Below are 27,933 nucleotides of genomic sequence, written 5' to 3' on the forward strand. Positions count from 1 at the left end.
TTTACGAGGGCGTGTTTTACACGTGATTTTTACGGTGACCTCATGTGTTATGATTCACTGTTTTATGAGTCAGACCAGCGATCCTTTGAAAGTTTTCACCGAAACGCAGAAGCTGACCAGCCCCGGTGCCCGTTTTTCGGCAGCGTGATCGCATCCGGCGCATTGCCCCGTAGCGATCGCCACTAAATCACGACTCAGCCTCGGTCAATATATAGACATAATCGCGGTTGGACCGGTCACAGCCCCCCACCCCCGGCCCCGCTATTTTCCATAGGAGAGGAGTGCACGTCCTGCGAAGGGAGGGGGAGAGGAATGAGGGATCTAGGGGGGGGGGGTGACCGTGATACTGCCTCATCCGTGTAACTGGAGACTAGGGGCTCAGCCAGCTCCATGCACACAGCGTGCGAAGCCAAAGAGCTGAGCGCTGAGCCATCGGGGCGAAAGAGCGAGAGAAACCGGGGGGATATAGAAGGACGGGAGGAAACGGAGGCAGTTCAACGCAGGGCAGCGAGGGAGCGAGAGGGAGAGAGAGAGGGAGAAAAGGAAAGAAAGAAGCGATGCCCAGTATACAGTTCGCATCGTCGCAGAACGTGACCATGCTCCTAACACAATAAAGCCATCGGGATAGGACTGGGGATAAATAAATACCCAGAAAGCTGGAAACTCAGTCGACAGCCGTGGTACGGTCAAAATGAAGAAGAGCAATTCGGCCAAACGGGTGAGCTTTTCTAAACGCTTTCCTTGCACGGATTTTAAACTGCTTATGTGCCGTGGTCATGCCTTAAATTCACATCCACGGGAAAAAGGGGGCAAAACAGTACAATCGAATTAAGCTGCTGAAGCTGAATTAATGCCTCCCTGCGCTATGCTGCTTGACACGGGCTGTGGTTGTAACACATTGTTCTTGTCCGAACCGATGCATTGTGGAGATCCGTGTGTTCCCACGCCGCCTCGGATCCATCACATTTCTCGCATTTCCCCTAGATATTAGCCACCTTGTAATATTGATCGTGTTATTTTTTGTAATTATTTTGCAATGCCTCGAGCTGCAGACTAACTAGCAGCTGTAAGAATTGTGCTGTTTTAATGTTAGACGTTCACACTTACTGAGATGATGTAAACGGGGCTGAAGGATGATCTTATGGTCAGGGAATCCCGGTTACATTTTTATTAGCCACGCCCTTAAAATATAGGAAAATGGATTGTATAAATGACGCCAATTAGCATATATCGCACTAACTTTAGGCGTCGTGGGATTAAGAGGACATGTGACAGTTTGACAAAGGGACTTAGTTCCTGCAAAGTCGCCAGCGTTATAGTACAGGCTGTATGCTTTGAATCTAAATGAGGGGCTGTGGCTATATTTTGTCTGTGCGACGTTAAGTTGTAACTGTTTTTCATCCCCTGGACGCGCAGGGCCCGCAAGATGTCAACCAGGCGTCGTGTCAGCCAGACAAGACGGGCTGGATCCGCAAATTCTGTGGCAAAGGCATTTTCAGGGAGATATGGAAAAACCGCTACGTGGTGCTGAAAGGCGACCAACTCTTCATCTCCGAGAAGGAGGCAAGTTCCCCAACAAAGCCTTTCAGATGTGGCTATGGTGTTGTAACAGATTAGTCAATATACCAGTGTTGCTTTATGACTGTTGAGTTACACTACAGACGTTCTGTCGTTTAATGTGTTTCTAAATCACTGTACAGTTAAAATTATAAATACACCTCCTTATGCTGTAAGTGGATACAATAGGACGTTTTATTAAAAGCTTTAATTTCACTGTTATTACTTTGACAGCGCAAGGACTTGGTAACTTTTTAACTGCTACGAAGATCACAATTTAGACGTCCAAATAACAAATAAAACAGTTAATCCAGCTTCTGTTTATTAAAAGCAATATGAAGACCCGAAAAGTGAAATTTTGTCACATATATGTGGTCTATGCTTTCGTTTTTTATAAGATCCGTTTACAATACCGTTTTAAAATTTAACAGCGGCGATAATGGGACGAAAGCACCCCCATGACACCCCCTTCCTAATTAGAATAACAATTGCATAGTATTTGCGCGCGTAACTATAGGTTTACTGTTTTGGCTGCTGGGGGGCGTGGACCCCGGCGGGGGAGGGGGGGGGGGTGTTGATCACGCAAAAGGAAATATGATCGGACCAATTAAAAAGAAAAAAAAACGTTTTAGCCAGCTGCAACGGGATTTCCAGTAAAGGGCCGGAATAACAGGCGCCCGAGCTCTAGCTTGCTCCGTGAGGCGACCAATTCACAAGCAGCAATGGAGAGGCGAGCTCCGCCAATGAAAGCTGGGCCCATAGGTCAATATTTTCTAGCGTGATCATACACACTGTGCACATGGGTGGCCAAAGATCTGAGCGATACAGATCAGTTGTTTCAACACTCAGGCAGGCTAGTTCTGCAGTGGAGGTAGCACATTATGTAATGTGTCTGTTTTTGTGCATGATAAGTTTGTGACGACTGAAGGTGGTAATATCTTAATTTTATTCTAAAGGCTATACTACTACACTATTAACGGAAACATTTTTGAGTTCTGTTCTTTGCAAATGAAACATATGCATATAAATTCATCTTGTTTTCTTATTTGTGCATCAAAAAGTTGTCAGTGGATAGCGAAAGGGTTAGGGGTTCAAATCCCACCTGGATACTTCGGTAACAGACGTATGGACAGGGTAATTTGGGTCAGATTTGCCTGGCGTGTATGAATGTGCTGGGTAATGGAGGAAGGGATTACCCCACCCTGACCTAGAGACCATGAATGGTTGTCAACCATGCAATGGAAAAATGGAATCAATATTCACATGTAGTCTGTCCTTCTGTGAGGGAGATCTGCCAGTCAGTGGTGTTTGTATGTAAATCTACACCAGTAACTGCTATTTTATTTTAACTTCTGGAAAAACGAAGAAGCGTCTCTTCTCTGTATTTACAAGGTATCATGCTGTTTCCTGTCTTTATTATAATATTACTGGGAGACATCTCTCAGTGCTATGTCGGGAAATTACAGCGTTCAAATGTCATTAAGTTGCAAACATCCTTTCAGATACACAACCTGTTTAGGATAAGAGGCACAGAATTTCATTCTATCCTCATCCTCCACTGCATATTTATTTTTCTTTGGGGCTTTCGCTCTCTTTTAATTGCTTCCAGAAATCCGTGTTATATGATGTATTTTTAATGTCAGGATGCGGCAGCGTTTAGGAAGTCCATCTTCCACTTGGGTTTTATTCATTTCCTCATAACCCGGCATTATCGCCAGGCCATCTTTTATGCATTTTGTTTTCGAGTCAGCTCATGGGCCCATGTATTCCTTGTGCTGGCCGATGTCGTGTTTCCCGTCAGCAATGCAACCAATCGGGAGCTTCCTTATCCCGAAGCTCCACCCAGTTTATATGATTGGGAAATGAAGTGCATGAGTGTGTCATGTGATGAATCACATGTGGATTGCAGGATGTGGATAGCCTCTCTGGCAGTGCTGGGTCCTGCGGGCCAGCCTGGTAGGTGTCCCTTTCCTTCCTCTTTTGTGTAGAAGGCTTTAGCTGTTAAGAGTAAAAGCTGACACTGTAGCCAAGGCAGACCACTTAAAACGAATTTGCAATCTGGTCTGTGTTAAGCCGTGTGTGCTTTGACCGTTTCTTAAACGTTTGGCTACACCCCTGTCCCCCCCCCCCCCATCTAAGAGGAGGGAAACCCAAGCTGTGCCCCTCACCTGTGACGTGATTGGTGTCAGGTGACCGCCTGCAGCGCGATCAAAGGCCCGCGATGGTGTGAGCGCTGCCCTCAGGAAGCCTGTGAGCGGGGGGGGGGGGTGCAAGAGGGAGAAACCCCGTGGTCAAGAAGAGGGGAGGCTGAAACCCGACGCCGCTGCCCGGGACGCATTGCGGCCCCAGAGCCAAGATGGCGGCACCGCCAAAACCACGCTCCTCACCCTGTGGTCTGGCGTAGCCCCGTTCCTCGTGTGTCTGGGAAGCCCTGGGTTTTAAAATGTTCCTGTTGAGGAGAAAACCCCAGTGATGGAAGATCTAGAGGCTGGGATCTGTGGGGGCTTTTGTCCGGAATGAATGGCTGCACGGTCCGTCGAACGTGAACTTTGGGACGAAATACAGCCTCTTGGCGCATGTTGTGACGCCCAAGAATGCCAACATGCAGTGGGAAGGCCTTGCTGTGCTCAGGCCATCTCTCTGCCCCAGTAGCTCTTGGGATATAGGGGGAGCGTTCTGTGTCGGTCCCTAAGTGTTTGATGCTTCTTGTACGCATGTTCATGGGTGCTTCTCTTTTTATACGTACAAGCTCAGGAACACAGCTCTGTTGCGTTTACCTGCATGTGTCTCTTTGAATATATGTAGGCAAACATGCATGTGAGCCTAATAAGCCACCAGAGATCCACCATGGAGACAGTGGGAGTACTGGGTGCAGTAGGAGGCAGTCCCAGCAACGAGGTGTATGTCTGCAGAGGCCCTCTGCGGTCGTGGTGGGTACATGCTCGTACGCTCCCATAATGCACGGCGTTCTCCATTTCTTGTCGGAAGATGGGGGCTTTGGCATAACCTGGGCTTCCCAGAAACAAATGGATAACTGTTTACTTTCATGACTAAACTGTCCCTGAGCAGCAGACTTTGGATGCTGTGTCACTGCACCGGCATAGAAATGTCAGCCTGGATTTTATATTACAATGCCATTGATAGATGCGGCTACATATACTGTATGAAGGGAGAGTGACAGCATGACAAGGGGCACCTGTTGGCATTACATCACCCTCTGGAGGCTTGGTCTGAACAAAGCTACAGGTCATGAGAGAGATGGGTGTCGGCATGTCCAGGATAATCGATATTGATATTGTTGTCGTTTGGTTGTCAGTAGGAGTTCAGCACTGAATTCTGAAAGTCGTGTCTTCCCTGGAGTCACGGATGCACAGGTCTAAAAGTTTGTGTCTGGTGACAAATTAAAACTGAATCTGACTGTAGTTACAGCCCTGCTCTTTTTGGAGTGTGTGGGAATTTTATTTACACAGACTTTACTTACACTGAAAAATAATTGGTTCTGAGAGAGAACCAATCACATTGTAGAGGAGGTGGGTCCAAGCAACTAGAAGAGGTGGGACCAACAAATCAGATGTCTTAGTCCTGCCTCCTTTACAATCTGATTGGCTCTCTCTCAGAACCAATCATGTAGCATGATAAATCACATGATGTCCGGCTCTTCGGTGTTGGACGTTATTTCATGCCTGATTACCTCGGATTGTGCTTCCTTTGCAACCAAAGTCCGCACGATTCCTGCTGAAATTCTGGGCGACTGCCAATTAATGATAAAACAGAACAGCCTACAAAACACAAAACAGAGTGAACTGCTTTTTAAGTTAGGTTTTTTTTTTTGGTTTGTTTTATAAACCCTGAGCATTTCAAAGCCAGTGTTGTCCTTCCCTCTTAATGAGATTCGCTCGTTACATTTCTGGTTGTGGCAACAGGTATTTATGAAACGAAATATCTAGTGTCAGTGTCACAGGTGTATTCATATTCTCACCTGAGTTCGCTAAGCAAACAATAATAAAGAAGTTCCCATCTCTGGTCTGGTTGCTTGGCCATGAATAGATTTAATGTTTGAAAACTTTCCAGCGTCTCATCTAGGCTGTGGCCATGCGCCACATCTGTATCGTCGCATCGAGCTGACGTACAGCCAGGCAGCCGGGGGACAGAGGCCAGATTAAAGGCCCCGTTTTGAACGTAAGCAGACGGAACGTATGACTCCTGCTTGGCGTGTCGTTAAGCGCGGTGACGGCGGTGAGACGGGCCCAGGTCTTCATGCACTTGAGTGCTGAAGAGCAAAAGCAAAGTTTGCTGTAGCCTCCTTGTGGGAGGGGGGTCCTTCTGCTGCACCCCCCCCAGCTGGTCGTCTCAGACAGCTGGCTACGGTTCTGTTGTCTTTCCTTTATTAACACGAGCACTCAGGACACATAAAGGAACGCAAAGCACATAGCATTCAGGCACAAGACAAAGGCAAAAATAATAGGCTAGGCGTGTCAGTACCACAGTCCACATAATGCGGTGCAGCTGCATGCGGAAGCGGTGATGTCATGCGTGTTGTACATAAAAGATAAAAGATGCAGAGATGTCTGGGTAAAAGCAACGCAGCCCCCAGGGTTGCGGGTTCGAATCCTGCTACCTTATGTGCTTCTGGCCCTTTTCCAGTGGAGAACCATAGTGCCCTCATGCAACCTGGAATTGCTGTTCTACTGCAGTTTAATCAGAATCCGGATCTTTCCTGCCACGCAACCAAAACCGGTGACAATTTTTTGTTGACACAGCTTGCTGCTGTTGGAGACACCATGACAATAGACATTAAAAAATTAGGGCATAACGCAGATAGAGAATAAAGACAAGATGCAAAATACACAACAGAGAGGCATAAATTCGAGGAATGCGATGAATACAGCGGTCTGCGTAAATTCAAGCGGCGCAGTGTTGAAAGATGACAGAGGCACAATACAGACAACATACATCCATACATATAGTGCAAAGCGTATGTGACATGCAGTGTGATTATAATGTGCGTACAGTTTGCCGGGCGTCTGTAAACACTGCAAATGTTAACATTTAAAGGATACAAATGATTATGAGCAGGGGGAAGCGCTGAGGGACAGGAGGAGGAGCTGGGATCGCGTCTGTCCCTAACCGCCTACCGCCCTCGCTGGGTCTGAGGAGCTTGCGAGCACCGAGCAGAACTCAGGACTGTGTTCCGTCCCAACAAGCCCCGCTCAGCACTATCAGTGCCGCCCGGCATTTAAATACTTCACCTTTTATCCATTTTTTTCGGCGGTGAATTTGTCCTGATGAACAGGACTAAGCTGATTGCCGCACTGACCCCCCCCACCCCACCCCCGTACACCCCCACAATACCATAATGCTGAAGCCAGGGCTCGAAATGCAACTTCAGCAACCCAAAGTCTGTCGCAGGCTGCGATTATGGGAACTTGAAAGAAAATTTACCTTTTTTTTCCCAGGAAATATTTATGTTTGACCTTCTGTTTTCCACTTAGTGCCTCGTACATATTTAGAGGCGCGTTTCTGCTTTGTTGACTTCATCACTCCAGTAGAACCCTGGGCTGGAGTGGCCCATTTGTGACCAGTGAGGCATACTGATCTGGGATCAGATCAGCTGTGGAACCCCCCCCCACACCTGCGTCTGCCCAGACTGTCACTGAGCTCTGGGCGCCATCAGCGTCTCTCCCAGGCCCAGTGACAGATGTTCCTCTGATCCCGGTCTCTCCGAAGGGGTTGGGCCGGGTTTAGGAAACTGACTCGGTCCGTGCTGACGTCACGCTCTCTGTCCTGCCGCCCCGAGGGGAGGCCATGGACGCTTTGTGTAGTTAGATAACGAGGTATCAGTGACAGGGTTCGGCTTGGAGCTGAGCAGCCAGACTGTGGCCCCAATTTTATGACAGTTATGGAGCTGCTGCTTCAAATCTCAGCAACGGCTTTTCTGCCTTTAAGTGGGGTATCTGTCTCAATTTATAATACTGAATGTCTTACTCTTTTGTCTAAATCTGTTAGCGATTAGCTGTCAGGCAGATCAGCTTTCTGGATTACTGTTAGGTCATATCAGTGGTAAAGACTTGATGTAGTTAATGCAGTAATAATACTGAGCAGTATGTCCAGGCCACATGTTAACCTCAGCACTCTCTTTGTCTTAATAGTAATGTAGCAAAAGAACGTGTTTATAGTGACGTGCAATGAGCCGTTAGAATTCAAGGCCTTTATGACATCACAATCGCCAGCATTCTGACAGCAGGCCAGCTGTGGGTCACAAATTCCGGTTGCCAGGGAGACCCCACTCTCCCGTTCCCACTGGCCGCTGACCAGCGGTGATGTTTCCACAGCTTCGTAGAAGCTGGCAAATCTCTATTGCTTCTCAAACCTGGAACGACAGTCCTATATTTACCAGCTACTGTATATCTTTTGTCTTTATTTATAATGTCTTTATTTTCGTATTTTTTGTAGTTATCATGTAATACGGGATGTCAGCGCCTTATATGCTTGACCTGGTGGAGGAAGAAGCTTTTTATTGGCTTTACATTCCGATATTGTCTGTGGAATGAAAGCGTTTTGAGCCCTGCTTACACGGGGTTTCCCATAGACTCTTGTCTCAGATTCCTCTTTTTGGTGGAACGTTTAGAACCGACTACAGCTGTGTTTGTTAGGCCCCATGTCGCGGTGTCTGGAGTCTGCAGGGGGTAATTACAGGCTCAACTGGATTAACAGGGAGCAGCCTTCAAATGACGTCAGGTGAGCGTTGATGTGACGAAGGCCCTTAAACCGGCCAGTGAGAAAGCCAGATGCCATCTGAATATCTGCAGAGGTGGTCTGCCTCACTGCGTCTTTCTGCCGTACTCCAGTCTATTGCTGTCTATTACGGCCAACCTAGTTACATGGGCATTACAGTGTGTAAAATCCATAGGGGGTGTAATTACCAGCTTTTTTGGAGTGATAGGGAGTTCCTTCCCCTTCTGCTGAGCCACTTCTATCTTTTGCTCTTGTATGCCTGCCTGGGTTTGGCTTTTATGTTTGGTCATTGTTGACATCAGCAAGCAGGGCACTGTGATGTATCGTATCATTCGCGTAAGACACATTTTTGAATGACAGCAGAGATTAATGGTGTGACTGGCAAGGGCGTCCTGACAGATCGTTCCGGTTAGAGGCTGCTGGGAGAACCCGCCGGAAGTCCCAGCAAGCCGCTCTGGCCCCACAGTCCCCTGGCCCAAGGGCCGAAGCAGGTTAACTGTAGGATGTCGACCGCAGAGACAGTCATATCTGGCCGGTGCCCCGCATGGCAGAGCGTGACCTCTGGGCGACGGGGCCTTGTGTCTGGCAGGCTTGACTATTCGACTACTTTGCCGAGGACGGGATTTGAACTGTCGACCTTCCAATCACAGACACAGAGCCCTAACACACTGAGCCACACAGCGCCCCCCCTCAGCTGAATTGGGGAAACACGTACGCTGTTGTGGCACCGAATCCCCTTCCTGCTGGCGTCTGAACCGACTGGTCAGGGAGAAGCAACTGTCACGCAGACAGACTGAACCTGTCCGTCGGTCCTCCTAACCCCCGTCCACTCGAGCACTCGTGTCAGTTTCAGTCTTAACTCGCGCCCCCCTGCCATGTATAGAGGGATGTGTGGCTTGTCTGTGTTTGAGGGCCAGCTAGTGGCTGCTGAAAGTGTCCAAGCAAGGGCTAAAGCAGCTCCTTGAGGGGCAATCGGGGCGAGACTCACTGCCCCCTACACCTCCCCTGGACTCACAGTCCCCTGCTCCTCCTCCAGACTCACAGACCCCTGCTCCTCCTCCAGTCTCACTGCCCCTGCACCTCCTCCAAACTAACTGCCCCTTGTGCCTCCTCCAGACTCACTGCCCCTAGTGCCTCCTCCAGACTCACTGCCCCTTGTGCCTCCTCCAGACTCACTGCCCCTTGTGCCTCCACCAGACTCACTGCCCCCTGCACCTCCACCAGACTCACTGCCCCTTGTGCCTCCTCCAGACTCACTGCCCCTTGTGCCTCCTCCAGACTCACTGCCCCTAGTGCCTCCTCCAGACTCACTGCCCCTTGTGCCTCCTCCAGACTCACTGCCCCTTGTGCCTCCACCAGACTCACTGCCCCCTGCACCTCCACCAGACTCACTGCCCCTTGTGCCTCCTCCAGACTCACTGCCCCTTGTGCCTCCTCCAGACTCACTGCCCCTTGTGCCTCCTCCAGACTCACTGCCCCTAGTGCCTCCTCCAGACTCACTGCCCCTAGTGCCTCCTCCAGACTCACTGCCCCTTGTGCCTCCTCCAGACTCACTGCCCCTTGTGCCTCCACCAGACTCACTGCCCCTTGTGCCTCCTCCAGACTCACTGCCCCTTGTGCCTCTACCAGACTCACTGCCCCTTGTGCCTCCACCAGACTCACTGCCCCTAGTGCCTCCACCAGACTCACTGCCCCTTGTGCCTCCTCCAGACTCACTGCCCCTTGTGCCTCCACCAGACTCACTGCCCCTAGTGCCTCCACCAGACTCACTGCCCCTTGTGCCTCCTCCAGACTCACTGCCCCTTGTGCCTCCTCCAGACTCACTGCCCCCTGCTCCTCTAGTCTTCTGCCTCAAAACACAAAGATGTCAACCGGAGACACCTCTGCCTCTCCGAACAGCTGGCGCTTACAGGAGATTTTTGTCCCCCCCCCCCCCGCCCCAATTGTCTAGCCGTCCTAAGATGTACTGTGAAGGGCGATATTTCCATTTTGCTGTGGTCCATCCCCAAACCCCCCCGGGCCTGAGACCACCTTCAGCCTGGCCGATTTGACATCACATTTGATGATCTCAGTTAGGTGTCGTGTCCCATTACACTGACTGACACAGAGCCGTCTTATATGCCGCCATTTACACGCCATTTCTTCGGGAATGATGGGCTCCAGCAATTACTCTTAATGCAAAATTCCACAATCTTGAACCGACCTGTAATTATTCTGTGTTTCGGCAGAGATTTGCTTGGTGGGACTTGGAGACGTTACTTCTAACCAAGGAACATTTTGCAGTTTATAGACTTTCGTATTTCATGCCTCTATAGCTGGCTATATAATTTATGAATTTCACGTTCAGTGTTTTGAGTTGAGGAAGCTGTTTATTCAGGCTACTTTTAATTTAACCTGTCAATTATAAATCTAAATCTAGGGGGCGCCTGGGTGTCTTCTCGCATTTTTTGGTGCAGTTTCTTTTGTTTGTTTTTATTTTTCCAGTACTAGTTAGTGCTGAATGCAAGCCACTGCACTAGTAACCATTTGCAGTAACCGGGCTCAAGAAGTTACATGTGGCCATGTTTCATTCCCCCTTCCCATCCTCCATTCTATCGAAACATAGTTCCTTTTCCCAGCTGTAATGGAAAAACAAACACGCTCAGCTCTATACCTCTATCCACTCGGCTCCATTCTCGTGGAAACACGGTGTCTGTTGTGCCCCGCCCCTTGCCGAGGCTCCGCCCTCCCCCCCCCCCCCACCATCTCACTTTGTAGAGATTCTGCTGCCCAGCTTGGGGCTGTGGGTGACGCTGGTGGTGGCGGGGGGGAATGACTGATGCCGGTTTAAGCGCAGCCCTCGGAGCAGCGATGGCTTCCGGCGAGCAGTGATACTAAGAAGGCTCTCTGCCCCTCTGGCTCTTCGCCGCACTCTGTGTATAAATAGAGCTGGACACGGTCCCGGTACCCACCGCCTCCGTGCCGTTTGTGAACATCTCGCGTGATTGGCTCCCAGTACCGCGGGGCCGTTTGCTTTTTCTGCTCGTCCCTGACATCATCCCTGCCCATTTGTGGCTTCCTCTTGCTCCACATCCACCCCCCTGAAAAACGCAATGCCAGGAGCTGGTCCATACACAGCAACAGGCGGCATCTGCAGATCTGCGGTGTCCCTGAACATGCCCTAGGGGGGCATCCTGCCCTTACACCCTCACACCCCAGAGTTCCACTAGGGGTGCATCCCAACCCCGCTGGGTATCTTCCGATTACCCCTGTGTTGGGGGGGGGAGGGGTTATACTCCCTGAGTCACTGGTTAAGATGGCGCTCGGCTGTGGGGGGTCCTACTGAGCATGGGAGCTGTCCTGGGGTGGGAAGGATGATGCAAATCATGATGGGGGCTGCTGGATTTGCTGTTCTCAGTGGAGGGTGTGTGTATTTCAGAATGAGTAAATCACCAGAGCTGATTTAAACAAATGAATGCATAAAAGTCGCCTGTAGCCATTGACATATTTTTTTTCCTACGAAGTATTAAGAGCTCCTAAGTACTCAGTACTCATTGGCCCAGAAATGTATTCAGAACTGAGTACTGAGCATACTCAAGACTGAGCGAGCATGTACAATGGACTTCAAACTCAATACAGAGTATTCAGAGCTGAGCTTTGTGTCGGGAAACTTCTCCAGGCCTCAGAGCCGGAGCTCAGCTGTCAGACTGCCAGCGGGGAAGGTTGGCATGTGCGGGAGGCTCTCCTTGTGTGGCCAGCCGTGCCCATGTGGGGTGTGCAGGCATCGCTGTGGCACACGCACACGCAGGCACAAACGCCACGTCGGTGAATGCCAACCTTTCTGGAAGAGAACGGCAAACCCCCCCCCCCCCCCCATCAACGTCGAGCATGGCACAGGGGAGCTCGCCTGTGTTTATAAAAAGCAGAGGCTTCTAGGGCTAGATTATAGGGTGATTCAGTGCTGTGCTGACCAGACTGTGGTCACACATTTGATTGGATATCCCCACACGACCTCCGCTCCATCTTAAAAGGGTAACCCTTTCATCTTCGCACTGGTCATTTGCACGGCATCATCGTCTATCAGCGCACCAGCGCCAGTGAGTTCTGACTGGGCGCGCTGTGTCCTGCTGGTCCCTGGGTGGCCCATTTTCAGCGGTTCTGAACCCAGGGACGACACGTGTCCGTCCACTCTTTCTGCTTTAGGCTGGAATCAATGCAGTTAAAGTAATTAAATGTTCACGATAATTAATTGCACGTTAATTAAATATGAGCTTTGTTTTCACAGAAAAATTTTACAAAAATGGATGTGAGCCGTGTTGTTAAAAAAATGACCTCAGTACTTAACTGATGGATAGAAATGTGTAGGTGACAGCCATTATCAGCTGGGCTTCCACAAGCAGTTATAATGCGTTATGACAGATGGTCCTTCTGACTCAGAGACCTCCTGGCCTTCTGAGTGAGCATAGCAACAGTAACCCAGTAGATACACAGCATCTGCCAGGTCCTTAGCAACAGCTGGGTGAAATGTATCCATAGTGCTGTGTGTGGTATCGCACTTTTCTTTATACATTGTAATCAATGTCCTGAGACTGATATGGAGAGGAACAGGTAAGGAGAGAAGGTCAGGAATTAACTAGGTGTAGGCTGGCAGATCCAGGTTGTGCCTGAAGGAAACCAGCGATCGGCGTCCACAGTAATGGAAAATATCGGTGACTTGCATCCGTCTGGTATGCCGCATTTAATGAAAGTGCAGAGGCATGCAAATGCCGCAGAGAGTTACACGGTTATTTCTGTGCACGGTAATAATCCTGCACATCGGCGTTTGCTGACCCGCACGATGGGCGTCCCCGCTCGTGTTGGGCGATGGGTACACAAGCAAGAGAGCCCTGGATCCGAAATCTCCGAACAGAACGGGAGCGGGGACGCGGGATGACGTGTTGTTCCCAGGGAAACTCACAAAAAGAGAGAGAACAAACAACAAAGAGGCGACGGAGAGCGTCCCTGCGCCGCGGCCGGTGGGGGTGCTGAGGTGACACTGAGCAAAGACAGTGTGTTCCTGTGGCGGGCAGGTGACGCACCCCTCCTTTCCCAGCATGCCTCCGGATCTGTTATCCAGGGACGAGACGCGGAGCGTGGGGAATGGTAAAACGTACATTCCGCCGCGGTACGACTTGCAACGCCAGCCCCGGATGGCAAAAATAGCAGCGGGCCTCTGTTATTAAATCCAGGCGGCGGGTTCTGATGCAGAGCCGCGGGGTAACGGGTCGTGACTATCAGCCGTGTCCCCGGCTCTGCCCACAGCCTCCCCAGGTAGGTCCCCCCCCCCAGTCATACAGCGCTTGCAAGGTCGCGGTTTAATGGCACAGTTCCTGAGAGGAAACGCTCTGTCCTGACACGGCCCCACCTCAGAAAAGGGGTCAGCATCTGCCGTCTCTCGGTTATGAACTGTCAGTCCCGTCTCGGTTGGTGTCACGACACCGGTATCTCCTGCTCTTGGTCCGCCCCTCCATCGCCAAGGCCTGGTGGGGGCAGTATGGAGGCATGTGGCCGATCCGCTAACGAGGCCCTAACCCGTTAGAGTGTGACCTTATACTGCCTGTCTCACCCCTTCCCCGTTTACTTAAATTCTCACGGAAAAGTGTCCCTAACTTTCCCAGGCCGTTTTATCCTGCGTGATCGAATTTGAAAATATTTAATTTTATTTATTCTGAATTATTCTCATGACTGTATGAACTGGTTACTCGTACTTTTCTATATATTACTGCACATTTTCTTTTGAGTTATATGTTATTGTATATAGTGTGTTATTTATAAAGCACCATGCAAGCTTTGCTACATTTAATGGCTGTCAACCTGCTGTGTAAATTGCTCTGTAATCTGTCATGCCAGTGCCGTTTGTCCACGTGTTAACGCAGACGAAGCCTTTACGTCACCTGGCGAAACAGCCACGTCATCGAAGTGTAGCTCATCTGTCTCGCACTTCCCGCAGGTGAAGGATGAGAAGAAAATTCAGGAGGTGATCGACCTGACGGACTACGAGCGCTCGGAGGAGCTGCGCAAGACCAAGAGCCGGAGCAAGAAGAACCACAGCAAGTTCACTTTGCTACGTTCCAGGCAGCCTGGGAACACAGTGAGTCCGGCAGCCTGGATACCAGCACTGCAAACTGGATGGGGTGCCAGGAAACACCCTGGCTTCATCACAGGCCAGCTATTACAGTATTGTCATGTTTACACTGGATCGCTGGGGGGGACAGGGACAGCAGGTGCCTAAGAGAGGGTAGGTTAAGTCACTGAACGTCTGGAGTCTGGAGGGGCGGGGGAGTGGCACCCGCAAATGTCCTGCACGACTCCGCAGTGCAACGAAGTGGCTTCAGTGGTCGCTAAACTGTCCTGACCCTGCTCAGCTGTCCTCCTGTCCCTGATAATTAAATCTGATTGTGCTAATCGCCTTTCACTCAGCCCGCCACAAAAACACCCCTCTCCAGACACAGGCACACTTAGCCAATTTCCAAAAACGATCGCCGGTCGAAACAGGCACAATTAAATTTGATTGGCTAATGCGAAGTCTGGGCAGAAGGGTGCGGCCTGGAGCTACGCAGAAGCTTGCGTCTGGTCACTGGGCTGTAACCCTGTCGCAGCCCCCGGCCTACACACAGACACACACCCAACCAGTGTGGAACTTCCAATCAGAGCTACTCTAGTCAGTGTAGTCAGTGGGGTTGGCAGGTTGGGGCCAGCTGATTGGCCCCCAGAGTGCTCCCCTCCCCTATCACTCACCGATTCAAAACATATCATTGGCTAATGATAAGATTGGCCCATCTGTATGATTTTTGCCCCCTATTATACCCCCAACCTTAAAAAAATTGTAGAATTGCCCCTGTGTGTGTAAAGAGGGGGGGGGGCGGTTCAGGAAGGAAAGTCCACCCGCCTGGATTATCAGGGTTCATTACAGTCATTTTGTATAAATTTTCTTTTGTTGTCTCCTGCCCACAGTCTGACAGCTATCATGTTGCTGATTTGCTTCAGTTCCTAAGTATTTCCTTTAAGTTTGCATGTACAGCTTGTGCCATGTATCCTGCCCACTCAGTGCTGGATCGCAGCCCTCGTTAGACTTTCCCTACTCGTCCCCACGTCACACGGTTCCGTTCACCCCCACAACTCTCAGATTTATTTGTTTAGCAAATGCTTTTATCCAAAGCGACACGCAATTGAAAGCAAAGTTAGACAATCCCTGGAACACTTGTGGGGTTATGAGTCTGGCTCATGGGCCCAACTGAAAGATCAGTGCTGATCTGGGGATTTGAACAAACAACCCTCTGATCACAGCACTGTAACCTGCTGAGTCACACACAGACCACATTTAATACAGGGCTTAATGAATGCATAGACATGAAAAACAGAGGCGGGAAAGAGTTTCCCTCCTACTAGAACAAGTAGCGTGTCATGTTAGCAGAAACTGCCGTCTTCAGCTCACACTTGAGTTTTGACCTGTTCACCCATGTGGTTAATTTGACTGGAATGAGGATTTTTTTTTGATAGCAGAGAACCAGAGCTTCCTGGTCATAAAGGGCCCCATTGTTGTGTCTGTTATTTTGAGGAGTTGATTAGCTCCTGTCTGCTGGTAATGGAGCCGGGGGGTGGGCGGCTCCCCACCGAGGCCCCATCCTCACCCTAACCCAGGCCTCACTCAAATTCTTTTAATGAAAAACAGGTTGCCTCTACGACAGTGGTGGAGTTACAGGAGATGCTGCACTGAACCCCTTCCTTTTGGCACATGCCACACTATGGACTTATGGGTTTAAAACCGGAGGGGTAGTGGTTCAGATCCCGCTGACAGGTCAGGTCCGGGGAGGATCCCACTGCCGTGCCCTTGAGCGCAGCATTAAATCAGAATTGAAGAGCAAATTTCCAAAACTCGCTCAGTCCGTGGAAAACGTTTTTGAGAACATTTCTGTGGAATTTACTGGATTTTGGTTCCCAGTACAGTAACATATAATGAGGAAGCCTGACTGTAGGTCATTAGCAGCCTCATCTCAAGCACAACAAAGAATGGACTGAGTGTGTTTTGGAAATTTGATCTACAGATATGTGAGATTTATTACCTGTAAATCAGTTTGAGGATGCAAATGTCTGCTGATTATAATCCTACATTGTGGTCCCGTTAAAGTTATGCATGTTAATTATTTAATAACAATGGGCTGCATTAACAGAAGGACTTCAAACCAAAGTCATATTTGTGCGTATTTGTGACTAAGTTGAGTCAGAGTAGTCATGGAAAACAAGATGACATTCTTCAGATGAGACTTAGGTGCATGTTGTCCTGTGTCATCGCTGTTTGACTTAGTCAGTCTCGCATGTCCTTCCAGAGTCACTGAGCTGACGGATTTATCTATTGTTATAGATCAGAATGACGTGGAGGTCTTGCTCATGCCGTTTACCTGGGTTATGTGCTTGGATTCGCGCATTTGCGTCTCCGATCGCGTGATTTAGTTTCCGTCACAAATTCAACCCAGACGTGTTGATTGGTTCAATCTTCCCTCCCGACAGGAGTGAGGAGGCTAAAGACTCTCGGCAGATAGTCACATGGTGTGAGCATCCCGCTAACGAGCGCCGCGGAATCCGCCGGCCTGCGTGGGTGAACCGCGGCCCTCGCCAGACCACGCATGGTGGGGGGTGGGGGTGGGGGTGGGGGAGGCAGACCCATAGTGGATACGAGCCTCCTAGCTTTCCGTGTCACCCTATGGGGTGAGAGGATGAGACAGGGGTGTGTGGAGTGACTGTTGAGTTTGTGAGCGACTAATGAGAGACGCCTTTTCTCAAAAAGGCTCATGTGACTCACAAGATTTACGCTGCTATGGCTTCAGTACTTCAGGACCAGCAGTCTGAACAAAATGCCCCCTTTTTTGTTTTTAATATATTTCGTTTAAATGCCTGTAAAATAGTCCATTAGGACTTTAGTGGCTGTAGCATATGCAAGAGCCAGAACCTTAATCGTAAGTCATAAAGGCCGCTCCCCCTGCCCTGTATGTGCGCTGGCTTTTACACCAACATCATCCTGCTTGAATTTATTTCCATTCAGCAGTTTGACACATAATAATAAACAGTACATCCATCTTCCACAACTGCTTATGCCGTACAGCTTTGTTGTGAGCCTGAAGATAGGGAAACAGGGCACAAGGCCGGGTCCTCCCTGGGTGGAATGTCCTTTAATACTAGAAGATGCAAAAGTTACATTTTTTTCATGTATCTTGGGTTACATAATTGCTTTACTAGTACAGGTAATTGACCAGTTGACTCTGTTAAGTGACACGAACAAGCATGAACTGGGTTTGACATGCCGTATTCTAGTAACCAGTGTTTTTTTCTTCAGAGAACATGCAGTCATCCGTACAGTTAATTAGGCCTAAATTAGTTCAATTGGTTCAATTAAAGAAATAATTAGTCCGGAACGTAGACGCGGGCCTGGAGGAGATGCCCGCTTGAGTGGTGCTTCTGTGATGCCGGTGTCAGCGGCTGCTGGATCGCTTGCCTTTCTGGCCGCACGTTCAGCTTCCTGTCTCTCTCTGCCCCAGGTGCCAAATCTCGTGTTCCTGGCTGTCAGCCCTGAAGAAAAGGAGTCTTGGATCAATGCTTTAAACGGCGCCATCACGAGAGCTAAAAACCGTATCCTGGATGAGGTATGACCTCGTTCATACACACCCTCTTCATTCTCCACGCTTAATATCTCAGCATCGAGATGAAATGTTCACAAACAATTATCCACTCCTGTTAATATTGTATACAAATTAAGGCAGAAATAATTATTGATTCAATCAGGAATATATTTTATTTTATGTGTAGGAAAAGTGTATATTACAAATATAAACGACAAGATTATTTATTAGTCTTTAATGCACCCTGTCTTGTTCTCCATGAAAAACACAGTTGTGGGATCAGAGCACAGGGTAAGCTAGCCTGAATCGCCCCAGAAGAAGTTGGGTTTAAGAACCTTGCTCAAGGACCCAACAGTGACATAATTATTCTGCCAGCTATAGGTTTTGAACCCACAACCTTCTGGATGTGAGCTACACACCACCCCCACGCCCTGCTTCCTGTCCTCTCTGAGGTCCACAAAAATGGCAGCGGCCTCCGTGAAGCAGTAAGAACATCGCTTAGCTGTAGACAGTGGTGCCTCTCCTGAGATCTGACCCAGGCGGATTTTCATTTAAACATCAACACAATTCATTACTTCCACGAAAAAGGAAGCGGATGCTTGCTTCTGTGTATGGTCTCGAGGCAGAAGCGCGTCCTTGATGACTAATCCCTTTTGAGTCCTCGCTCATGTCCTGCCGCAACGCACACCTGCTTCCTTACTGCAATTGCATGACTTGACTCATTTGTCTGGTTTGGCTCCCGGGATGGAAGGACAACGGACAAATGTAATCGTGACGACTACGGCTGATTTCCTGCCCTGCTTTGTAGCTTCGCAGAGGGGGGTGATGTGAGACAGCTGCTTGACTTGAATCGCCCCGATGCATGAAATAATGTGATCTACTAAAACAACTGAGTCAATTAACAATCAAACAACACAGAATTCCGATTCTAATAGCTCAGCAGGTTCTGGGATCTCCATCCATGGCCAGCAGAGCGATAAGAGCAAGGACCCTTAGACCGTACTGCCGACCTGCCTTCGGATCCCAAACTCTCGTCACTTGGATGTTGCTTTAGACCAAACCAGCTGCTAAATAAATGAGAATATGAGTAGCAGCTCCATGGCGGGACGTCTTCCGCTGCGTCTGTCCGGGATCCGCTGCCCTCCTGAAGGCCTAGTGTAGGATGCACGTCCTCCATTACACCAGTGTTTCTAACCCGGTGCTCAGGGACCCTCAGACGGGCCGCATTTTTGCTCCCCCCCCCCCCCCCCCCAGCTCTCTGCTAGACAGTCTAGAGTCCTGTATGAGCCTGAAAATAAAACCTAGCCTGAGTAGTACTAGCAAATCCAAAACCAAGCCCGACCCGAACCCCAAATTGTGGAAGAATTAGTTCTACATGAATATGGAGACATTTGCAAGGTTTTGCGAGGGGATGGTGGGTGTTGGGGTGGTAATGAAAGCGCAAACGAGCAAAAGACCCAGCAAGCAAAAAAAAAGCAATTTTTACATAAAAAAAATAAAATAAAAAATCACTCATAAAAAACAAACCCAAATCCAACTCAAGCCTGAAGTTGGACAAAAAAACTGACCAGTGCCCAACCAGAAACCTGAAACCCAAAACCCGCTTTGTTTGGGTTGCAGACCTCTAAGACTGTCCATATTTTTGCTCCCTCCCAGCTCACAAAAGGTGGACTGTCGGGGGGGGGGGGGGGGGGTCCTCGAGGACCGGTTTGGGAAACACTGCCTTAGACAGACAGGAAGGCAGCGGGAGGCCCGGAAGCTGCGTGAAACCCGGCCCCCTGTATGGGCTCCCATGAATCACATCCGTATGATGTGAAAGCTCTCTGCAGGGTAGCGGGGAGGGAGGTGGTACAGAGCAGCCCCTTCAGGAGGTTCTGTGAACGTGGAGAATAAATGTCACAGCACTTAACGGGCCACTGGGGGCCTGGAGCCTATCCTGGTACAAGGTTGGGTTACATCCCACATGGGAAGCCAGTCCATCGCTGCACACATACTATGGGCCATCCAGAGATTCCGTTGTGCCCGCCTGCGTGGCTCTGGACTGTGGAAGGAAAACAGAGCCCCTGGACGAGAACATGCAAAATGCACACAGAGCAGCTTAGCTGCATGATATGTGGTTTGCAGTCAGTGTTACAATTTCCCCTGTTTGGGGGGGAGGAGGTATCTCAGGAAGGTAAGTCCACCCATCTGGGTTTTCAGGGTTCATTAGAATCGTTTTGCATAAAGTTTCTTTTGCTTTCTGCTGCCCTCACTCTGACAGCTATCATGTTGCTGATTTGCTTCAGTTCCTAAGTATCTCCTTTAAAAGTTTGCATGTACGGCTTGGGCTGTCTATCCTGCCCACTCGGTGCTCAGGGGAGGATTTGAGTCCTCAGCCATTGAGTTGTTGCACCGTAGAACTTCCAGAACGAGAACCACAAGACTTCCACCATTCCTGTGGGGCAGCATCGAGAGGACAGCGGTCACATGACCCAGGAACACGGACGGCCCAATGCAGCGCAGGGACTCTTTAGGGACATTTATGCTTAGTTGATAGTGTGTGCGGCCGTGAAGGGCTTCTAGGTGAGACATCAAGGGGAGATCACCCAGGGGACGATGACCGGATCATGACCGGCAAGACTGTCGCTGTCTCTCCCCAGGTCACCGTAGAGGAGGAGAGCCTCCTCGCCCACCCCACACGCGACCGCGCCAAGATCCCACACACGCGGCGCCTGCCCACGCGCGGACACCTCATGGCCGTGGTAGGTGTGTGGCCGCTGGTGCCATGTGCCGCTTTTCATAAGACATGATCAATCAATCCCTCATATTTTCAGAGGCCATTTAGCTCCCTGCAATGTTCTCTTTACTCTAGTGAGATGTAGTAATTCTTGCAAATCCATGTTATTATCACACAAAGTGAGCCAGCTTTCCAAACCTCTCCTAAAGTCACCCCGGAATTTGCCGTTTGGCTAATCAATACCTCATTCAGTTATTTAATTGATTAAGTTAATTATTTAATCGAGCTGGTGGTGAAATTCGACAAATACACATTGATTGGCTGAGGTGCCCCTGAGGAGAGATTTGGAAAGCGGTGCTCATCTAGCCATCCGACTAGATGTCAGTAAATTTTTGGAGAAAAGAAATTCCCATAATTTTTTTATTGCGTTATTTCATTTGCATATATTCTAATGCTAAATTACATTTTTTTTGTTGCAAATATACACTTATTACCCAGATGTGTAGCTTAAAACATTTTCTATGACTGCCTAAGACTTTTGCAAGGTACTGTAGGATCACAAAACTCACTTAGAATGGATCATCCAGTAAATGATGATGACTTGGTGATTCCAGTGTGTTAAAAGGGAAGAGATGTACTCTACTTACCTAAACATGGGGCTGATCAGCATGTTATGACTGTACATGGAGAACCATGGAGGAGTTTTGGTTGGTGGAGGTTCTGCAGTGTGGCGCTCCTTAGAACTTCCTGTTCTCTCCGCAGGCGTCCACCTCGACGTCGGATGGCATGCTGACGCTGGACCTCGTCCAGGAGGAGGACACGGCCTCGCCTGCGGCAGAGGGGCAGGACAGCTGTGAAGGAAGCTTCCGGGTCGATCTGGACAAGTCCATGGCCCTGCTCGCCAAGCGGTCCAACAGCGATGGCTGCCCTGCGACGCCGGTGGCCTCCGAGGCCAGGGGAAAGTCGGACAGCCTTCCCCGGCAGGAGGGGGCAGCTCACACCCCCGAGAAGGCCCGCCGCGCCTCATTGGACGAGATCCTCATCTGCCAGGCTGGGGCGCGGCCTGCCTCTCCCACCACCTCCACCTCAGAGCTACAGGACCTCATAGCCCAGAAGCTGGAGAGGACTCGGGAGATGCTGGCGGAGGTGCGGGTCGCGGGGCCCGAGGGCACTGACTCGGACTCGGGGGCCGACCGGGCGGAGGTGGAGCGCCTCCTTCAGGAGGCCGCCTCAGCCTGGGGCCAGGCCCGGCGTGTCCTGGAGGAGGTCAGGGGACTGCAGGAACTGTACCGGCAGCTGGAGCAGAGCCCCGCCGCCCCCCTGAGCCCTTTGCACACCCCGGGGCCCAAGAGCCCCCTGCTGGTCGACTACAGGAAGAGCATGATGTAATCTGTGAACAACAAACCGAATAAGACGCGACATTCTGAGTGCAGCGGAGAGGAAGACAAAGAGGAGCGTGGCAGGCGTTGGGGGGGGGGGGGGGGGGACAGTAGGCTGCTCGGGTCTTTTTTTACTTTTCACCGTGGCAGAATTTGTACGTAGCTACAGGGTGGACACCTCTGACCACAGGTCACCCGGCTGTTCCGTCGAGCCCCCCCATGATTTTCTGGGTGATACATGGGTAGGAAAGATGGACCATCAAGCCAAGCCGCTGCTTCTCACACTCGGGGGTCTTTATACCCTCTGTATCGGCGCAATCTCTTCTGCATCGCTGTATCCCGCAGTGCCGCTTCTTTTCTATTCCAGGGATCCCCTCCCACCATCACGCCCCCCCCCCCCCAATAACCCAGCAGGGTGATGAGCACTATTTGTCTGCATTGCCTCCCCCAGCGGTGGATAGGAGTACCCAGACAGAAGGAAGCCTTCGGCCTAGTCGCTCATTAAAACTGCCACGGCAGCCTGCCGTCTGGCCGGAATGCCGATGTTTTCCTTTCTCCGTTGCATCACAGACAGGATCGGGCTCCGTAACCCCCTCTTACCTTGTTCCCAGTGCCTGTAGGTTTTGGTTTGGAAGAGTTGGGTGAGGAGATGGGGGGGGGGGGGAAGGGGGAGTACTTTCTGGATCATTGAACATGTTCCATGCTGCTCCTGCCTTGTCTAGCCTTTGTCACGAGATTTTTGCAGCTAGGCAAGCAGGGGCCGCCGCGACTGGCACTTTTCCCGCGTTCCAGTCACGCTTGTTTTTCCCCGTGTTCACGGCGATTCAGACAAAGCTAGACACTACGCACAACGCCGCCACCGTTCACAGAATCTTGCCTGTTAAAAGCTCATTTGCATCCCTGAGAGTTTATTTGAATGTGTAACAGATGAAAGCAAGCTTGCCTGTGAATCGCTGAAGTGAGAGATAATTAAGGACAATAAATATAATACCAGGAAATTATTTAGTAAATACTGGATGTGATTTTAAAATCAGCAGGACCAATAAAGCCTTTGAGAAATCTAGAACTGGTAACTTTGATTTGATATTAGTAATGAAGAATTACAAAGAACCTCTTTGGTATCAATGTATTTTTTGTTTTACGACTCATAAGCACCAATGCATAGCTGTGTGCAGATCTCACAAAGTTTGTGCCCCTTTGTGAGAGTCCGCTTTGCCTTTGCGAGGGGGGGGGGGGGGTATCAGATGACTGCCTGGGATGTTTTTCCTTTGAAATAGCACCAAACAGCATTGGATGTCATCCATAAGGTGCGGTGATGTCATCCATAAGGTGCGGTGATGTCATCCATAAGGGGCGGTGATGTCATCCATAAGGTGCGGTGATGTCATCCATAAGGTGCCCAATCTGGCCATCTATGACTAAGGCCGGTAAACCACACTGGGAATGTGCAGAAAGCAACTAATCTGCGAAGCTCCCGTTTGCATAAATTCATCTGAGGGGGATGCACTCATCATCTGTAATTGTTTCTGTGAGCTGTGAGTAACCAGCCATTATAAGATCATCATTTACTACCACAAGGAGGATTTTCAAAGGATTTATTAATAGATCTGGACGGTTTAAAGTGGCTGCATCTCGGTCGGTCGGAAGGGTGATCCTGTATCTGTGAGCCATATTAGATAAGGCAACCTCTGTAGTTTAAATGTGTTTTATACAGGCAGATTCTTTAGGGGAGTGTTTGAGGTTGTAGTTGGGAGTTTGTTTCTGAAGGGTGCCGCAGTTCCATCCCTTCTGGGACCTTGGCAGGTGGCTCTTTGACCACGATCCCCGTCCTTTAATGCTGTGGTCCGTTGCTACCCTACCGTGTATAAATAAAGCTTTCCTTTATTGAACATCATCGTCACGCCGGTTAGAAAGCACGGGGGGTTTAGAAAGCACGCCAGTTTATGTTCCTTTCGGTTTCTGCACTGCCTCGACGCACATGAGAGTGAATCTGCCCGGTTTTCATTCGTTCGGGTTCCGTTTCCGTGTCAGCGAGGTTCAGGTTGTGTGCGGCGGTAAAAAAAAACATTTAGGTTCAGCTTCTGCAAGCTGGCGAGCAGCTTTGTTTGTCCTCCGGATTCACTGGCACCGCAAACACTTCATCCAGACGTAGTTCACACTCATAGACAGACTGGGATCGGGTCAAGCCTGTTGTTTACCGGAGAGGTTGGGATTGTGAGAAATAGATCCAGACTCAGATGAGAAGTTAGATCAGACCCCGGGAAATTGCCACCTCGATCTGGCCCCAGTTCACAATAAACTCATGTCCCCTCAGTGAAAATGGTGTTCTGATACAGATCCCATTGACTTCAGCTAAAATGGACATCCAAAGTTTCATTTTTTACACAAGCCTGGAGTCGGTGCTGGTATGCTTCTCAACGAGAGGATGCAAGGACTCGCTGACAGTATGAAACGAGGCAACAGCCTGATTGGTTTCCGACAAATCCTGGAAAAGGGAAGCTGATCGAAGAGGCTGAACCTCTGAATTTGACTGAAAATGATGTTCTGTGGAAAACAATCGAAAAAACGACACGATAGATTTATAACAAAAAAAATGTGATGATGGTAGGTGAAGGACAATGATACACTACATCAATGCTACATCCTCTGCTTAACAGCAGAGGCTTACAGGAATCAATATTTTGGCATTAATCATACTATTGTTATGGTTAATGTATTGAAATGTTTTGTATGATATTAAAAAACTTTGCCAATGTAATCATGGATTCTTCAGCAGGATACTTTGGTCGCAAATTGTCTCATGTTACTTTTTTAAGTGAAATGTCTTCCATTCATGTTTTATGTCTTCAGTTTTGCTGCTTTAAGTTTCATCCATGGCGGGAAATGTTTTATGAAAGCTTTGTAACCGGTCTGGCCGTACACAGGCTCCCTAATGGCATAGAAATTGTAGAGGAGTGTTACTCGTTTTTTGATATATATATATGGTACAAACGTCCATTAAGTTGGGCACAAGGATTGTAAAATTGGACTGGTTTGTTGGACGGCGACTGGGAACTGAGAGTGCTGCCCTTGAGCACACGCTCCTGTCTTTCAGGGTCTAACGTGAATAAACGTGCTGTAAAACAAACATAACTTTTCCTGACATCTCTTCACTATGACGGATTACCACCTCAGCTCCTACATTCCTGTGCCAGGACAGCAGAGTGGGCATCTTTCTGCCAATTTATCTTGATCTGTTCGTCTATTCTGCTACTCAGACCTGACCGATGTCGCTCTCACTACAGGAATAGGCAACACCGTGCCAGATTTAATGAAGCACCGGAAGACTCCTCCCAGGTAGCTAGAAGGTTTAACTCATTTGTCTTGTGGAGATTTAGCCCCCCCCCCCCCCCCCCCCACAGTGTTTACCTCCACCTCTGCAGGCCGCAGAGCAGTTCGGGCGAATCGCTGCTCCCCGTCTCCGCAGAAAAGAGGCCCAGCAAACACCCTAAGAATTTACCAGCCTCTTTATTTACTGGAGAAATTGAGTCTGAGCATCTCGACACGACGGCATGAGACTCCATGCTCAGGTCTGGGTCTGATCTCGGCTGCCATCTTTCATTTCCGCCTTGCTCGAAATGTGAAGGTGATCTTTTATGATTTTTTTTTTTTATGCTGACTGCCCAGAAATGCAATATGGTCCGTCATCCCAGAGATGGGCTCCATCTCTCGTACATCCCTAATGATTGTAGACGGTGAACTAGCTTGTTAGCCGCTGTGGAAGCTTGAGAACAACTGGAACAGGAAGCTGTGGCTCATCAGGTGACATCTGATTGGATGAGTGATGAACGGAGGATGCTGATTGCCTGGCCCATGTGGATCCGCTAACTGTTATCAGCGTGGATTCATCCCACAGTCAAAACAAGAACAGAAGCCATTAATCCTCCCTGTAATGAACTATAATATGCACTTAATGTTACTTAATTTTTAGCATAAATCATAAAATCAGTTTCTAGTATCAGATCTCAAACACTAAAAATCTGTCTAAAGGCGACTGCTAATGTAATACTCACAGATCCTTTTCATTATTCTCTCTACCATAAAAAAGCCCTACTGTCCTGCTGACAGTAGACTCCCCATTAAATCCACCCACCAACCCCCCCCCCCCCCCCCATGATACAATGAGTGCCAGTTGCTGTGATTTATTTATTTTTTGGTTTTCTCCTGGGGGAGCCTTTTGGTGCGATCGCCATGGTGATTCCAGACAGTTTCTCAGGCTATAACTGGGGGCGGGGGGGGGGGGGCAGCGGAGAGCAGGCCTGCACGTGGGAAAATGTCACAGCTGTTTGGCTTTTTCTGGGTCTATAGCTTCAGATGTGGTGGGGAGAGGTACAAGTCTGTGTGTGTGTGTGTGTGTGGTCCAGATATACCTTACCTTGTGGGGACCAAATGTCCTCACACTGTGATGAATACCTGTTTTTTGACCTTATGAGGACCAGGCACTCAGTTTTCTAAAAAATTTGTGACTGCAATCAAAAAACTAAACATGCAAATACTCTTGTATTTTATTTGGTTACTTGGTCATGGTTAGGGCTGGGTAGTAGTTAAGGTCATCATGTTGGGATTAGAGTTTTCCCATAGAAGTGAATAAAGATATAATTACAAACCTGTGTGTGTGTGTGTGTGTGTGTGTGTCAGTGCAAATGCCTCAGAGCATGGTACTGAGGTGGCTAAGCTGAATATGCCAAGTCATAATTACATTGGGGGCGAGGTTGGATGAACTGAATTATTACTGAGTCACCTGACTCCGCCTCCATACACCAGACAGAGGACAGTATCCCCACCCCCCCAACCCCTCCTCACACCTTCCGTCAGTCAACGTCAAAAGCTTCCCACTTGTAATTCTGGGCACAGGTTACATTTTGCAAAAAAAATCACGGATTCGGACAATCATATCGAGCCACAGCACACAAAAAGGCTTTCCTGCAGCCTCGGGGGCGTGCGAGTGGACCGGAGCAGGGCAAAGGAGAGAAAGGGTGAATTACACGTAGGTCACATGGCGGCTCAGAGTTCTGACAGTTTCTGGTTAAGAGAGCATTCCAGAAAAGGCCCCAGTAAAAACGGCCAGCTGTGTAAAGGACTAAGATTGCAAGTTGTGCTTCATAAAAGCGTAATTTAAGCAACTTAAAAGAGCGATAATGCATGCATGTTTTTTTTTTTTTGAGGGGGGGCGGGGGGAAGGCAGTACCCCCCTGAAAAATTGCATTAAACTTGTGTGAAACACCCATAGCATTTTTGTACTGGAGGGGAGCCTATTGCCCCATGCTGCCAAACCCCCCCCCCCCCCCCCAGTGAACCCACCCCTCAGCTGCGCACACCCTGCGCATGGACTAACTGTGTTCACTTGGACTTGCGATACCCGCCTCCATACCAGCGCCGCTCTGCCGCGTGTCCGTTTGCTGAAGCGCTGCTTCTGTGCTGCTCTTCGTTTCAGTGGCGCCTCTGCAGCAGTGATTAATCCCGCCGTGTTCATTCCGCACCAAGAGGCTGGCTGAGAACCACGTATCAGCTGCTGATTGCTTTGTACGTGTGTGTGTGTGTGTGTGAGAGAGTGTGTGTGTGTGTGAGTGTGTGCGAGAGAGAGAGTGTGTGTGTGTGAGAGAGAGTGTGTGTGTGTGTGAGAGAGAGTGTGTGTGTGTGAGAGAGAGAATGTATGTGTGTGTGAGAGTGCGTGTGTGTGTGAGAGAGAGTGTGTGTGTGAGAGAGAGAGTGTGTGTGTGTGTGAGAGTGTGTGTGTGAGAGAGAGAGTGTTTCACCAGCTTTTGTACATAATAACGAGCACGCCCAGCATTTTGGGAGGTGCTCCTTCTGTATTTAAAGGAGGCCTGTCGCTTCTCTGGGTTGCTCCTGTTCCCAAAGGGTGTAATAATAACTG

General features: G+C 49.4%; 1 protein-coding gene and 1 long non-coding RNA gene across 2 annotated transcripts; one reads left to right on the forward strand and one right to left on the reverse strand.

Annotated features, from left to right (window-relative positions):
* The first annotated feature begins 124 nt into the window (after window positions 1–124).
* LOC111854196 (pleckstrin homology domain-containing family O member 1-like) lies at window positions 125–23,085 on the forward strand. The gene is made up of 6 exons (XM_023831942.2): window positions 125–718; window positions 1,417–1,563; window positions 14,261–14,401; window positions 17,844–17,948; window positions 20,564–20,665; window positions 21,403–23,085. Exons 1-6 carry the CDS (start codon window positions 692–694, stop codon window positions 22,027–22,029), a joined length of 1,149 nt encoding a protein of 382 aa, XP_023687710.1. The 5' UTR covers window positions 125–691; the 3' UTR covers window positions 22,030–23,085.
* LOC111854197 (uncharacterized) lies at window positions 17,459–27,791 on the reverse strand. Its single transcript, XR_011984932.1, has 3 exons — window positions 27,430–27,791; window positions 21,288–21,469; window positions 17,459–17,874 (listed from the first exon to the last, which is right to left on the reverse strand). It is a non-coding gene; the product is annotated as an uncharacterized lncRNA (long non-coding RNA).
* Between the last annotated feature and the right edge of the window lie 142 nt (window positions 27,792–27,933).

The sequence above is a fragment of the Paramormyrops kingsleyae genome, chromosome 23 (assembly GCF_048594095.1).
Source record: "Paramormyrops kingsleyae isolate MSU_618 chromosome 23, PKINGS_0.4, whole genome shotgun sequence".
NCBI classification, from domain to species: Eukaryota; Metazoa; Chordata; class Actinopteri; order Osteoglossiformes; family Mormyridae; genus Paramormyrops; species Paramormyrops kingsleyae.